Raw genomic sequence first — 17,095 nt, 5'->3', positions numbered from 1 at the left:
AGTGAGGTCTGTGTACCCCAATGGTTACAGTCACCAGATCTCAGTACAGCACACGCCATCTCACGCTGGTGCCACGTACAGGACAGTGAGGTCAGTGTACCCCAATGGCCACAGTCACTAGGTCTCAGTACAGCACACGCCATCTCACGCTGGTGCCACGTACAGGACAGTGAGGTCAGTGTACCCCAATGGTCACAGTCACCAGGTCTCAGTACAGCACACGCCATCTCACGCTGGTACCACGTACATGACAGTGAGGTCAGTGTACCCCAATGGCCACACAGTCACCAGGTCTCAGTACAGCACACACCATCTCACGCTGGTACCACGTACAGGACAGTGAGGTCAGTGTACCCCAATGGTCACAGTCACCAGATCTCAGTACAGCACACGCCATCTCACGCTGGTGCCACGTACAGGACAGTGAGGTCAGTGTACCCCAATGGCCACACAGTCACCAGGTCTCAGTACAGCACACGCCATCTCACGCTGGTGCCACGTACATGACAGTGAGGTCAGTGTATCCCAATGGTTACAGTCACCAGGTCTCAGTACAGCACACGCCATCTCATGCTGGTGCCACGTACATGACAGTGAGGTCAGTGTACCCCAATGGCCACAGTCACCAGGTCTCAGTACAGCACACGCCATATCACGCTGGTACCACGTACATGACAGTGAGGTCAGTGTACCCCAATGGTCACAGTCACCAGGTCTCAGTACAACACACGCCATCTCACGCTGGTACCACGTACAGGACAGTGAGGTCAGTGTACTCCAATGGCCACAGTCACCAGGTCTCAGTACAGCACACGCCATCTCACGCTGGTGCCAACTACATGACAGTGAGGTCAGTGTATCCCAATGGCCACAGTCACCAGGTCTCAGTACAGCACACGCCATATCACGCTGGCGCCACGTACATGACAGTGAGGTCAGTGTATCCCAATGGCCACAGTCACCAGGTTTCAGTACAGCACACGCCATCTCACGCTGGTGCCACGTACATGACAGTGAGGTCAGTGTACCCCAATGGTCACAGTCACCACGTCTCAGTACAGCACACGCCATCTCACGCTGGTACCACGTACATGACAGTGAGGTCAGTGTACCCCAATGGCCACACAGTCACCAGGTCTCAGTACAGCACACGCCATCTCACGCTGGTGCCACATACAGGACAGTGAGGTCAGTGTACCCCAATGGCCACACAGTCACCAGGTCTCAGTACAGCACACGCCATCTCACGCTGGTGCCACCTACATGACAGTGAGGTCAGTGTTCCCCATTGGCCACAGTCACCAGGTCTCAGTACAGCACACGCCATCTCACGCTGGTGCCACGTACATGACAGTGAGGTCAGTGTACTCCAATGGCCACAGTCACCAGGTCTCAGTACAGCACACGCCATCTCACGCTGGTACCACGTACAGGACAGTGAGGTCAGTGTACCCCAATGGTCACAGTCACCAGATCTCAGTACAGCACACGCCATCTCATGCTGGTGCCACGTACAGGACAGTGAGGTCAGTGTACCCCAATGGCCACAGTCACCAGGTCTCAGTACAGCACACGCCATCTCACGCTGGTGCCACGTACATGACAGTGAGGTCAGTGTATCCCAATGGTTACAGTCACCAGGTCTCAGTACAGCACACGCCATCTCATGCTGGTGCCACGTACATGACAGTGAGGTCAGTGTACCCCAATGGCCACACAGTCACCAGGTCTCAGTACAGCACACGCCATATCACGCTGGTACCACGTACATGACAGTGAGGTCAGTGTACCCCAATGGTCACAGTCACCAGGTCTCAGTACAACACACGCCATCTCACGCTGGTACCACGTACAGGACAGTGAGGTCAGTGTACTCCAATGGCCACAGTCACCAGGTCTCAGTACAGCACACGCCATCTCACGCTGGTGCCAACTACATGACAGTGAGGTCAGTGTATCCCAATGGCCACAGTCACCAGGTCTCAGTACAGCACACGCCATCTCACGCTGGCGCCACGTACATGACAGTGAGGTCAGTGTATCCCAATGGCCACAGTCACCAGGTTTCAGTACAGCACACGCCATCTCACGCTGGTGCCACCTACATGACAGTGAGGTTAGTGTACCCCAATGGCCACACAGTCACCAGGTCTCAGTACAGCACACGCCATCTCACGCTGGTACCACGTACATGACAGTGAGGTCAGTGTACCCCAATGGTCACAGTCACCAGGTCTCAGTACAGCACACGCCATCTCACGCTGGTACCACGTACAGGACAGTGAGGTCAGTGTACCCCAATGGTCACAGTCACCAGGTCTCAGTACAGCAGACGCCATCTCACGCTGGTACCACGTACAGGACAGTGAGGTCCGTGTACCCCAATGGTCACAGTCACCAGGTCTCAGTACAGCACACGCCATCTCACGCTGGTGCCACGTACAGGACAGTGAGGTCAGTGTACCCTAATGGCCACAGTCACCAGGTCTCAGTACAGCACACGCCATCCCACGCTGGTGCCACGTACAGGACAGTGAGGTCAGTGTACCCCAAAGGTCACAGTCACCAGGTCTCAGTACAGCACACGCCATCTCACGCTGGTACCACCTACATGACAGTGTGGTCAGTGTATCCCAATGGTTACAGTCACCAGGTCTCAGTACAGCACACGCCATCTCACGCTGGTGCCACGTACAGGACAGTGAGGTCAGTGTACTCCAATGGCCACAGTCACCAGGTCTCAGTACAGCACACGCCATCTCACGCTGGTGCCACGTACATGACAGTGAGGTCAGTGTACCCCAATGGTTACAGTCACCAGGTCTCAGTACAGCACACGCCATCTCACGCTGGTGCCACGTACAGGACAGTGAGGTCAGTGTACCCCAATGGCCACACAGTCACCAGGTCTCAGTACAGCACACGCCATCTCACGTACATGACAGTGAGGTCAGTGTACCCCAATGGCCACACAGTCACCAGGTCTCAGTACAGCACACGCCATCTCACGCTGGTGTCACCTACATGACAGTGAAGTCAGTGTACCCCAATAGCCACACAGTCACCAGGTCTCAGTACAGCACACGCCATCTCACGCTGGTGCCACCTACATGACAGTGAGGTCAGTGTACCCCAATGGCCACACAGTCACCAGGTCTCAGTACAGCACACGCCATCTCACGCTGGTGCCACCTACATGACAGTGAGGTCAGTGTACCCCAATGGCCACAGTCACCAGGTCTCAGTACAGCACACGCCATCTCACGCTGGTGCCACGTACATGACAGTGAGGTCAGTGTACCCCAATGGCCACACAGTCACCAGGTCTCAGTACAGCACACGCCATCTCACGCTGGTACCACGTACATGACAGTGAGGTCAGGTTACCCCAATGGTCACAGTCACCAGGTCTCAGTACAGCACACGCCATCTCACGCTGGTACCACGTACAGGACAGTGAGGTCAGTGTACCCCAATGGTCACAGTCACCAGGTCTCAGTACAGCACACGCTATCTCACACTGGTACCACGTACAGGACAGTGAGGTCAGTGTACCCCAATGGCCACAGTCACCAGGTCTCAGTACAGCACACACCATCCCACGCTGGTGCCACGTACAGGACAGTGAGGTCAGTGTACCCCAATGGCCACAGTCACCAGGTCTCAGTACAGCACACGCCATCTCACGCTGGTGCCACGTACAGGACAGTGAGGTCAGTGTACCCCAATGGTCACAGTCACCAGGTCTCAGTACAGCACACGCCATCTCACGCTGGTACCACCTACATGACAGTGAGGTCAGTGTACCCCAATGGCCACACAGTCACTAGGTCTCAGTACAGCACACGCCATCTCACGCTGGTGCCACGTACAGGACAGTGAGGTCAGTGTACCCCAATGGCCACAGTCACCAGGTCTCGGTACAGCACATGCCATCCCACGCTGGTGCCACGTACAGGACAGTGAGGTCAGCGTACCCCAATGGCCGCAGTCACCAGGTCTCAGTACAGCACACGCCCTCTCACGCTGGTGCCACGTACATGACAGTGAGGTCAGTGTACCCCAATGGCCACAGTCACTAGGTCTCAGTACAGCACACGCCATCTCACGCTGGTGCCACGTACAGGACAGTGAGGTCAGTGTACCCCAATGGTCACAGTCACCAGGTCTCAGTACAGCACACGCCATCTCACGCTGGTACCACGTACAGGACAGTGAGGTCAGTGTACCCCAATGGCCACACAGTCACCAGGTCTCAGTACAGCACACGCAATCTCACGCTGGTGCCACGTACATGACAGTGAGGTCAGTGTACCCCAATGGCCACACAGTCACCAGGTCTCAGTACAGCACACGCCATCTCACGCTGGTGCCACGTACATGACAGTGAGGTCAGTGTACCCCAATGGCCACAGTCACCAGGTCTCAGTACAGCACACGCCATCTCAAGCTGGTACCACCTACATGACAGTGAGGTCAGTGTACCCCAATGGCCACAGTCACCAGGTCTCAGTACAGCACACGCCATCTCACGCTGGTGCCACGTACATGACAGTGAGGTCAGTGTACCCCAATGGCCACACAGTCACCAGGTCTCAGTACAGCACACGCCATCTCATGCTGGTACCACGTACATGACAGTGAGGTCAGGTTACCCCAATGGTCACAGTCACCAGGTCTCAGTACAGCACACGCCATCTCACGCTGGTACCACGTACAGGACAGTGAGGTCAGTGTACCCCAATGGTCACAGTCACCAGGTCTCAGTACAGCACACGCTATCTCACACTGGTACCACGTACAGGACAGTGAGGTCAGTGTACCCCAATGGCCACAGTCACCAGGTCTCAGTACAGCACACACCATCCCACGCTGGTGCCACGTACAGGACAGTGAGGTCAGTGTACCCCAATGGCCACAGTCACCAGGTCTCAGTACAGCACACGCCATCTCACGCTGGTGCCACGTACAGGACAGTGAGGTCAGTGTACCCCAATGGTCACAGTCACCAGGTCTCAGTACAGCACACACCATCCCACGCTGGTGCCACGTACAGGACAGTGAGGTCAGTGTACCCCAATGGCCACAGTCACCAGGTCTCAGTACAGCACACGCCATCTCACGCTGGTGCCACGTACAGGACAGTGAGGTCAGTGTACCCCAATGGTCACAGTCACCAGGTCTCAGTACAGCACACGCCATCTCACGCTGGTACCACCTACATGACAGTGAGGTCAGTGTACCCCAATGGCCACACAGTCACTAGGTCTCAGTACAGCACACGCCATCTCACGCTGGTGCCACGTACAGGACAGTGAGGTCAGTGTACCCCAATGGCCACAGTCACCAGGTCTCGGTACAGCACATGCCATCCCACGCTGGTGCCACGTACAGGACAGTGAGGTCAGCGTACCCCAATGGCCGCAGTCACCAGGTCTCAGTACAGCACACGCCCTCTCACGCTGGTGCCACGTACATGACAGTGAGGTCAGTGTACCCCAATGGCCACAGTCACTAGGTCTCAGTACAGCACACGCCATCTCACGCTGGTGCCACGTACAGGACAGTGAGGTCAGTGTACCCCAATGGTCACAGTCACCAGGTCTCAGTACAGCACACGCCGTCTCACGCTGGTACCACGTACAGGACAGTGAGGTCAGTGTACCCCAATGGCCACACAGTCACCAGGTCTCAGTACAGCACACGCAATCTCACGCTGGTGCCACGTACATGACAGTGAGGTCAGTGTACCCCAATGGCCACACAGTCACCAGGTCTCAGTACAGCACACGCCATCTCACGCTGGTGCCACGTACATGACAGTGAGGTCAGTGTACCCCAATGGCCACAGTCACCAGGTCTCAGTACAGCACACGCCATCTCAAGCTGGTACCACCTACATGACAGTGAGGTCAGTGTACCCCAATGGCCACACAGTCACCAGGTCTCAGTACAGCACACGCCATCTCAAGCTGGTACCACCTACATGACAGTGAGGTCAGTGTACCCCAATGGCCACAGTCACCAGGTCACATCTCGCGATGTATCGCATCCGAGTTCCCATGAACGGTACTTGTGTAGTTTCACGGCGCCACCGCGCGCACAGTGAAACTTTGAAACTTGGCAGTCTGCCAGACTCTGTGTTTACTGTGCGCGTGCCGCTCTAGCTGTTCTCAGCGCAGCGCGTGGCTGCTTTCCTAATGTAAGCTACATTATCAGCATAGCGCTGGGCAGCAGCAGTGCACCCAGCGCTGACAGGTCACTGTGGTACTTGTAGTTCCACAGTGAAATAGGCAGTCCTGCGCACAGCTGACAACCCGGCAATTTAGACTCCTCCGGCAATTTAGAAGTCTAGATTAAGACGTCTAAATCCAGACTCCCTGCAAACCGGCACACGCACAGTAAACACAGAGTCTGGCAGACTGCCAAGTTTCAAAGTTTCACTGTGCGCGCGGTGGCGCCGTGAAACTACACAAGTACCCCATGAACTACCCAGCATTCCTTTTATATGCCATAAATCGCGTGAAAACTGGCACATAAAGGGGCAAGATAAAGGGCTTCAAAAAGTGATAAAAAAACAGACAATCAGCTCCTAACTGTCATGACACAGGCCATGTTTAAAGATATTACAGTTTGGAGCTGATTGGCTGGTTGTTTATCACTCTCCACTTTATCACTTTTGACACTTGGTACATCTGGCCCTCAGTGTCCAGTCACATATAAGCCCAGCGTTGGAGGGAAATCGGGTCCGACTTGTGCCTCAGACAGTATGGGGCATGAAATACGCTCAGCGCGGCCGTGGCGCCCGTTACCTGGACCACTAAGAGAAGGCACTGGCCAGGACTTGAGGACACGCGTGTACCATGTACATGTCTCCGCACTATAAGGCTGCTGACTTATAAATGAGCGCACACACGTCACACGGAGCGTCATTATTTACACGTTATTTATTCCAGATCAGATTCGCACTGGCGAGGGGGTAACCGGGTACTTATGGCGCTGATGGGGAAATGAGGGTCTGCTGTGCGTCACTCCGTCTCTCCCTCGGCTGGAGGCTGCGCCTCACTCAGCAGAACCTCTGCGTCGGCATGGACAACACGATGAGCCGCCTGGATGTGCCTGCGCTGGGATTTCCGCACTGTGAGGAGAGGAGAGACACAGCGTCAGCGGCTCAGAATAATGCCGACATGACGACATAACCCCAAGATAGGGATCTATCACACATTTACTCAGACAGACACGCGCTATCTCTCCCCAGTCCCTGCATCACCGCTTCAGAGGGATATGCTTAGGCTGGCTGCCTTACTGGCGATAAGCGCACAGGAGATAGCGGTGGCTGTAGTGGCAGTGCGGCCACTGGATATACAATCATTTTCCTGAAAGAGTTAAAGTGCGGAGCAGTGGGGTACACGGAGAGCTGCAGTGGCAGTACAGCTACCCCTGTTCTATAGACCCTGCCAGGAATATCAGCAGATGGGTGACAGTGTCTGATTGTTCCTCATAATCCAGACCCGTTAAAAGGCTTGGTACTTGTTTCCTATCACGGCCACAATCGTTAGTAATCGTGTACCTTAAGTTAAAGTACACGACTAACGCGATGGACCCGATTTCCTTTGAAATCAGGTCCATTTTGCTGGCAAAGGCAAAATCGCGTTGATCGCGTCGGTCGCGTGCACTAACATGGCACGCGACGCGACCGACGCGATCAACGCGATTTTGCCATAGGATTCAATGTTAAAATATTTTTAACATTGCAATCGCGTTGATGGTGTCGGTCTTGTGCCATTATAATGGCACAAGATGCGATGGAGGCGATTAACAACATTTTACATAGCAAACAATGGGAAATGGGCCAATATGGGCCATTTCTCATTGTATATGCCCCCGTCATGGCTATTAATTAATGCCCCCCATTGTGAACGCCACCCCACGATTAACGCCAACCCGAAGCGTGGCGAGCGCATCGAGCCCGCAAGGGCGGCGGTACGCGTCCTCCGACCGAGGACGCGTACTCCGACCTTTGTGGGCTCGCTACGCTCGCCACGCTTCGGGTTGGCGTCAATCAAGGGGTGACGTTCACAATGGGGCCATTTGAGCCATCAGGGGGGTTAAAATTGGGGTCTGGGGACAATTTTACATTGAATTCAATGTAAAATAGGGTCCCAGGGACCCTATTCACATTTGAATCAATGTAAAAATCGGGTCCATTGCGTCGGTCGCATCGCATGCGATTTGATCGCATGCGATGCGATCGACGCAATTTTTCCGACCCGATCAAAATCGGTGTGGCCGTTCTAGGAAACAAGTACCAAAGGTTTTTCTAATCTCTGCACCTGACGTTTCTGGGGTACCCGGGAATAACAGCTTATCCCTAAATGCCGATTTTTGTCATAGAGAGGGAGCACCCCAAAAAGGTCTGGTTTATTACAGTGACTGTGTATCCGAATAGTGACCAGTTCTGTGGAATCTTTCACTTTTTTACTTTTTTTTATAGAAGTTTTTCACAATATTTGGAATGTAATAAAATTTGGACATATACTTTTTATGAAAAATGGCTTTTGCTGCTTTATATTTGGACATGATGTTCAGCGCTGTGAAGGGTCCGGAAACTCTGAAAACTGTTTTGATCTTTTCTAGTTTGCAGTAGAACTATCATGTGACGGACAAGCAGCGGCGGCAGCGGCGGCGGCAGGACAGTTTGTTGGCGCTTCAGGTGTTTTGTTTGTCTATTTCTTGTTCTGTAGATACCACTGTAGTTCCCTGGGGGGTGGTGGGAGGGGGTGTGATCATCATGCGGTCATGTGGATGGGCCTATCCTTATGTAGGGGCCTGGGGTGTAGCATCTGCCTTATTGTGGGCCTGATGCACAATGAATAGGCCGTAGTCCGGGTACTATGGATGGGTACTTATGTGTTATCTGGGCTGCCGATTTTTTGATTGTATGCCTTAACTTAAGGCATACAATCAGATGCGATGCGATGCCATGACCCGATTTTTCCATAGGATTCAATGTTAAAATGGACTGAGTCCATTTTAACATGGAATTCAATGGGAAAAGGGGTCCTTTTCATACCCCTACTATACAAGTGGGCATGGAGTTGGATATAAACCTGTGGCGAGCGTAGCGAGCCACCGAGCCCGAAGCGTGGCGAGCCCCGCGAGGGGCCGGTATTCTGTGTCCCCTCGCGGGGCTCGCTACGCTCGCCACGCTTCGGGCTCGGTGGCTCGCTACGCTCGCCACAGGTTTATATCCAACTCCATGCCCACTTGTATAGTAGGGGTATGAAAAGGACCCCTTTTCCCATTGAATTCCATGTTAAAATGGACTCAGTCCATTTTAACATTGAATCCTATGGAAAAATCGGGTCCATCGCATCGCATCGCATCGCATGCGATATGGTCGGATGCGATGCGATGCGATGGACCCGATTTCAAAATCGGCAGCCCAGTTAGTACATAAGTACCTATGGATGTTACCTGTCCCCCCTGTTCTCTTATAGGGTCACACTCACCACCTATCTATGATACATACGTGTGAGTTACATGATGATAACGTGATACTGCTCACCTCTGTCACGGACACTGCTCTTCTGTATCTCAGGGATGAGGAAACTGTACACCAGCTCTGCAACAATCTCCTGCGACTGGAACTGTGTGCGGCTGTGAGGACGAGAGACAAGGTTACACAGACTGGCCACAGACCCGTACCCACCCAGACTGACAGGAGTACCGTACCCACCCAGCCTGGCAGCAGTACCGGACCCACCCAGCCTGACAGGAGTACCGGATCGATCCAGCCTGGCAGCAGTACCAGACCGACCCAGACTGACAGGAGTACCGGACCCACCCAGACTGACAGGAGTACCGGACCCACCCAGCCTGGCAGGAGTACCGGACCCACCGAGACTGACAGGAATACCGTACCCACCCAGACTGACAGGAATACCGTACCCACCCAGACTGACAGGAGTACCGGACCCACCGAGACTGACAGGAGTACCGTACCTACCCAGACTGACAGGAGTACCGTACCTACCCAGACTGACAGGAGTACCGGACCCACCCAGCCTGGCAGGAGTACCGGACCCACCCAGCCTGACAGGAGTACCGTACCCACCGTGACTGACAGGAGTACCGTACCCACCGAGACTGACAGGAGTACCGGACCCACCCAGACTGACAGGAGTACCGGACCCACCTAGACTGACAGGAGTACCGGACCCACCCAGCCTGACAGGAGTACCGTACCCACCCAGACTGACAGGAGTACCGTACCCACCGAGACTGACAGGAGTACCGTACCCACCGAGACTGACAGGAGTACCGTACCCACCCAGCCTGACAGGAGTACCTGACCCACCCAGCCTGACAGGAGTACCTGACCCACCCAGCCTGACAGGAGTACCGTACCCACCCAGACTGACAGGAGTACCGGACCCACCCAGACTGACAGGAGTACCGGACCCACCCAGCCTGACAGGAGTACCGGACCCACCCAGCCTGACAGGAGTACCGGACCCACCCAGACTGACAGGAGTACCGGACCCACCCAGCCTGACAGGAGTACCGGACCCACCCAGCCTGACAGGAGTACCGGACCCACCCAGCCTGACAGGAGTACCGGACCCACCCAGCCTGACAGGAGTACCGGACCCACCCAGCCTGACAGGAGTACCGGACCCACCCAGCCTGACAGGAGTACCGGACCCACCCAGACTGACAGGAGTACCGGACCCACCCAGCCTGACAGGAGTACCGGACCCACCCAGCCTGACAGGAGTACCGGACCCACCCAGACTGACAGGAGTACCGGACCCACCCAGCCTGACAGGAGTACCGTACCCACCCAGACTGACAGGAGTACCGGACCCACCCAGCCTGACAGGAGTACCGGACCCACCCAGACTGACAGGAGTACCGGACCCACCCAGCCTGACAGGAGTACCGGACCCACCCAGACTGACAGGAGTACCGGACCCACCCAGACTGACAGGAGTACCGGACCCACCCAGACTGACAGGAGTACCGGACCCACCCAGCCTGACAGGAGTACCGGACCCACCCAGACTGACAGGAGTACCGGACCCACCCAGCCTGGATCTGTGGCTGTATCAGTAGTGATCACCACACTGACAGGAGTACCGGACCGATCCAGCCTGGCAGGAGTACCGTACCCACCCAGTCTGATAGGAGTACCGTACCCACCCAGCCTGACAGGAGTACCGGACCCACCCAGCCTGACAGGAGTACCGGACCGACCCAGACTGACAGGAGTACCGGACCCACCCAGCCTGGATCTGTGGCTGTATCACTAGTGATCACCACACTGACAGGAGTACCGGACTGATCCAGCCTGGCAGGAGTACCGTACCCACCCAGCCTGGCAGGAGTACCGGACCCACCCAGCCTGACAGGAGTACCGGACCCACCCAGCCTGACAGGAGTACCGGACCCACCCAGCCTGACAGGAGTACCGGACCCACCCAGACTGAACAGGAGTACCGGACCCACCCAGCCTGACAGGAGTACCGGACCCACCCAGCCTGACAGGAGTACCGGACCCACCCAGCCTGACAGGAGTACCGGACCCACCCAGCCTGACAGGAGTACCGGACCCACCCAGCCTGACAGGAGTACCGGACCCACCCAGCCTGACAGGAGTACCGGACCCACCCAGACTGACAGGAGTACCGGACCCACCCAGCCTGACAGGAGTACCGTACCCACCCAGACTGACAGGAGTACCGGACCCACCCAGCCTGACAGGAGTACCGGACCCACCCAGACTGACAGGAGTACCGGACCCACCCAGCCTGACAGGAGTACCGGACCCACCCAGACTGACAGGAGTACCGGACCCACCCAGACTGACAGGAGTACCGGACCCACCCAGACTGACAGGAGTACCGGACCCACCCAGCCTGACAGGAGTACCGGACCCACCCAGACTGACAGGAGTACCGGACCCACCCAGCCTGGATCTGTGGCTGTATCAGTAGTGATCACCACACTGACAGGAGTACCGGACTGATCCAGCCTGGCAGGAGTACCGTACCCACCCAGCCTGATAGGAGTACCGTACCCACCCAGCCTGACAGGAGTACCGGACCCACCCAGCCTGACAGGAGTACCGGACCCACCCAGACTGAAAGGAGTACCGGACCCACCCAGCCTGGATCTGTGGCTGTATCACTAGTGATCACCACACTGACAGGAGTACCAGACTGATCCAGCCTGGCAGGAGTACCGTACCCACCCAGCCTGGCAGGAGTACCGGACCCACCCAGCCTGACAGGAGTACCGGACCCACCCAGCCTGACAGGAGTACCGGACCCACCCAGACTGATAGGAGTACCGGACCCACCCAGCCTGACAGGAGTACCGGACCCACCCAGCCTGACAGGAGTACCGGACCCACCCAGCCTGACAGGAGTACCGGACCCACCCAGCCTGACAGGAGTACCGGACCCACCCAGACTGACAGGAGTACCGGACCCACCCAGCCTGACAGGAGTACCGGACCCACCCAGCCTGACAGGAGTACCGGACCCACCCAGACTGACAGGAGTACCGGACCCACCGAGACTGACAGGAATACTGTACCCACCCAGACTGACAGGAGTACCGGACCCACCGAGACTGACAGGAGTACCGGACCCACCCAGATTGACAGGAGTACCGGACCCACCCAGACTGACAGCAGTACCGAACCCACCCAGACTGACAGGAGTACCTACCCACCCTGACTGACAGGAGTACCAGACTGACCCAGACTGACAGGAGTACCGGACTGACCCAGACTGACAGGAGTACTGGACCCACCCAGACTGACAGGAGTACCGGACCCACCCAGACTGACAGGAGTACCGTACCCACCCAGACTGACAGGAGTACCGTACCCACCCAGACTGACAGGAGTACCGTACCCACCCAGACTGACAGGAGTACCGGACCCACCCAGACTGCCAGGAGTACCGGACTCACCCAGCCTGACAGGAGTACCGGATCCACCCAGCCTGACAGGAGTACCGTACCCACCCAGACTGACAGGAGTACCGGACTGATCCAGCCTGGCAGGAGTACCGTACCCACCCAGCCTGGCAGGAGTACCGGACCCACCCAGCCTGACAGGAGTACCGTACCCACCCAGACTGAACAGGAGTACCGGACCCACCCAGACTGACAGGAGTACCGGACCCACCCAGACTGACAGGAGTACCGGACCCACCGAGACTGACAGGAGTACCGGACCCACCCAGATTGACAGGAGTACCGGACCCACCCAGACTGACAGCAGTACCGTACCCACCCAGACTGACAGGATTAACTACCCACCCTGACTGACAGGAGTACCGGACCGACCCAGACTGACAGGAATACCGGACTGACCCAGACTGACAGGAGTACCGGACCCACCGAGACTGACAGGAGTACCGGAACCACCCAGATTGACAGGAGTACCGGACCCACCCAGACTGACAGGAGTACCGTACCCACCCAGACTGACAGGAGTACCGTACCCACCCAGACTGACAGGAGTACCGGACCCACCCAGACTGCCAGAAGTACCGGACTCACCCAGCCTGACAGGAGTACCGGACCCACCCAGCCTGACAGGAGTACCGGACCCACCCAGCCTGACAGGAGTACCGGACCCACCCAGCCTGACAGGAGTACCGTACCCAACCAGACTGACAGGAGTACCGGACCCACCCAGCCTGGATCTGTATCACTAGTGATCACCCAGACTGGCCACAGACCCGTACCCACCCAGCCTGACAGGAGTACTGTACCCACCCAGAGTGGCAGGAGTACCGTACCCACCCAGAGTGGCAGGAGTACCGGACCCACCCAGACTGACAGAAGTACCGGACCCACCCAGACTAACAGGAGTACCGGACCGACCCATCCTGGCAGGAGTACCGTACCCACCCAGCCTTGCAGGAGTACCATACCCACCCAGCCTGGCAGGAGTACCGTACCCACCCAGACTGGCATTAGTACCGTACTCACCCAGACTGACAGGAGTACCGTACCCACCCAGACTGACAGGAGTACCGTACCCACCCAGACTGACAGGAGTACCGTACCCACCCAGACTGACAGGAGTACCGGACCGACCCAGACTGACAGGAGTACCGGACCGACCCATCCTGGCAGGAGTACCGTACCCACCCAGCCTTGCAGGAGTACCGTACCCACCCAGCCTGGCAGGAGTACCGTACCCACCCAGACTGACAGGAGTACCGTACCCACCCAGACTGGCATTAGTACCGTACCGACCCAGACTGAAAGGAGTACCGTACTCACCCAGACTGACAGGAGTACCATACCCACCCAGACTGACAGGAGTACCGGAACCACTCAGACTGACAGGAGTACCGGACCCACCCAGCCTGACAGGAGTACCGGACCCACCCAGCCTGACAGGAGTACCGGACCCACCCAGCCTGACAGGAGTACCGTACCCAACCAGACTGACAGGAGTACCGGACCCACCCAGCCTGGATCTGTATCACTAGTGATCACCCAGACTGGCCACAGACCCGTACCCACCCAGCCTGACAGGAGTACTGTACCCACCCAGAGTGGCAGGAGTACCGTACCCACCCAGAGTGGCAGGAGTACCGGACCCACCCAGACTGACAGAAGTACCGGACCCACCCAGACTGACAGGAGTACCGGACCGACCCATCCTGGCAGGAGTACCGTACCCACCCAGCCTTGCAGGAGTACCATACCCACCCAGCCTGGCAGGAGTACCGTACCCACCCAGACTGGCATTAGTACCGTACTCACCCAGACTGACAGGAGTACCGTACCCACCCAGACTGACAGGAGTACCGTACCCACCCAGACTGACAGGAGTACCGTACCCACCCAGACTGACAGGAGTACCGGACCGACCCAGACTGACAGGAGTACCGGACCGACCCATCCTGGCAGGAGTACCGTACCCACCCAGCCTTGCAGGAGTACCGTACCCACCCAGCCTGGCAGGAGTACCGTACCCACCCAGACTGACAGGAGTACCGTACCCACACAGACTGGCATTAGTACCGTACCGACCCAGACTGAAAGGAGTACCGTACTCACCCAGACTGACAGGAGTACCGTACCCACCCAGACTGACAGGAGTACCGTACCCACCCAGACTGACAGGAGTACCGGAACCACCCAGACTGACAGGAGTACCGGACCGACCCAGCCTAGATCTATGGCAGTGTCACTAGTAATCACCAGACTGACAGGAGTACCGGACCCACCCAGCACGGATCTGTGGCTGTATCACTAGTGATCACCAGACTGACAGGGGTACCGGACCTACCCAAGCCTGTATCTGTATGACAGTTATTACTCCGACTGACAGGTAATATGATGAGAAAGCTGCTTACCTGCTCTCTATCTGGTAGGCAATGTCATTGATCTCCTGAGCCTTCCTCGCAATCTCCTCTCTGGCCTGCTCTTCTGCGGTGTCAGCCGTGGTGCGGATAATGATGTCCTCCAGGTAAGAGTCCACTGTACTCTGATGAATGGTAACAACCTGCAGAACAGAGAGGCACTTTATACAGCAGGCCGCAGGCCAGAGCCGCACTTTATACAGCAAGCCGGAGGACAGAGCCGCACTTTATACAGCAGGCCACAGGGCATAGCCGCACTTTATACAGCAGGCCGCAGGACAGAGCCGCACTTTATACAGGAGGCCAGAGGACAGAGCCGCACTTTATACAGCAGGCCGCAGGACAGAGCGGCACTTTATACAGCAGGCCGCAGGACAGGGCGGCATTTTAAACAGCAGGCCACAGGACAGAGCTGCCCTTTATACAGCAGGCCGCAGGACAGAGCGGCACTTTATACAGCAGGCCGCAGGACAGAGCGGCACTTTATACAGCAGGCCACAGGACAGAGCGGCACTTTATTCAGCAGGCCGCAGGACAGAGCCGCCCTTTATACAGCAGGCCGCAGGACAGAGTGGCACTTCATACAGCAAGCAACAGGACAGAGCGGCACTTTATACAGCAGGCCGCAGGACAGAACCGCCCTTTATACAGCAGGCCGCAGGACAGAGCGGCACTTTACACAGTAGGCCACAGGACAGAGCCACCCTTTATACAGCAGGCCACAGGACAGAGCGGCACTTTATACAGCAGGCCACAGGACAGAGCGGCACTTTATACAGCAGGCCACAGGACAGAGCGGCACTTTATACAACAGGCCACAGGACAGAGCGGCACTTTATACAGCAGGCCACAGGACAGAGCGGCACTTTATACAGCAGGCCACAGGACAGAGCGGCACTTTATACAGCAGGCCGCAGGACAGAACTGCCCTTTATACAGCAGGCCGCAGGACAGAGCTGCACTTTATACAGCAGGCCACAGGACAGAGCCACACTTTATACAGCAGGCCACAGGACAGAGCGGCACTTTATAAAGCAGGCTGCAGGACAGAGCCGTCCTTTATACAGCAGGCCACAGGACAGAGCGGCACTTTATACAGCAGGCCACAGGACAGAGCGGCACTTTATACAGCAGGCCGCAGGACAGAGCTGCACTTTATACAGCAGGCCACAGGACAGAGCGGCACTTTATACAGCAGGCCACAGGACAGAGCGGCCCTTTATACAGCAGGCCGCAGGACAGAGCCGCACTTTATACAGCAGGCCACAGGACAGAGCCACACTTTATACAGCAGGCCACAGGACAGAGCCGCACTTTATACAGCAGGCCACAGGACAGAGCCGCACTTTATACAGCAGGCCACAGGACAGAGCCGCACTTTATACAGCAGGCCACAGGACAGAGCGGCACTTTATACAGCAGGCCACAGGACAGAGCGGCACTTTATACAGCAGGCCGCAGGACAGAGCTGCACTTTATACAGCAGGCCACAGGACAGAGCGGCACTTTATACAGCAGGCCACAGGACAGAGCGGCCCTTTATACAGCAGGCCGCAGGACAGAGCCGCACTTTATACAGCAGGCCACAGGACAGAGCCACACTTTATACAGCAGGCCACAGGACAGAGCGGCACTTTATAAAGCAGGCTGCAGGACAGAGCCGTCCTTTATACAGCAGGCCGCAGGACAGAGCC

At 56.6% G+C, this 17,095-nt stretch overlaps 1 protein-coding gene across 1 annotated transcript in view; it reads right to left on the bottom strand.

Annotated features, from left to right (window-relative positions):
• Window positions 1–6,928: 6,928 nt before the first annotated feature.
• The window catches only part of CFAP91 (cilia and flagella associated protein 91), a 78,557-nt gene continuing 68,390 nt past the window's right edge, over window positions 6,929–17,095 (bottom strand). The window contains exons 15-17 of the mRNA XM_083171491.1: window positions 15,396–15,544; window positions 9,569–9,660; window positions 6,929–7,138 (exon numbers count right to left, since the gene is read on the bottom strand). Of these exons, the coding sequence (XP_083027617.1) occupies window positions 7,029–7,138; window positions 9,569–9,660; window positions 15,396–15,544 (351 nt within the window). The 3' untranslated portion in view covers window positions 6,929–7,028. The remainder of the gene's footprint in view (window positions 7,139–9,568; window positions 9,661–15,395; window positions 15,545–17,095) is intronic.

This window comes from Crinia signifera, chromosome 2 (genome assembly GCF_055691185.1).
Source record: "Crinia signifera chromosome 2, ASM5569118v1, whole genome shotgun sequence".
NCBI lineage: Eukaryota > Metazoa > Chordata > Amphibia > Anura > Myobatrachidae > Crinia > Crinia signifera.
The sequence above is the reverse complement of the archived record's forward strand: the minus strand, read 5'-3'. Positions and strand labels throughout refer to the sequence as shown.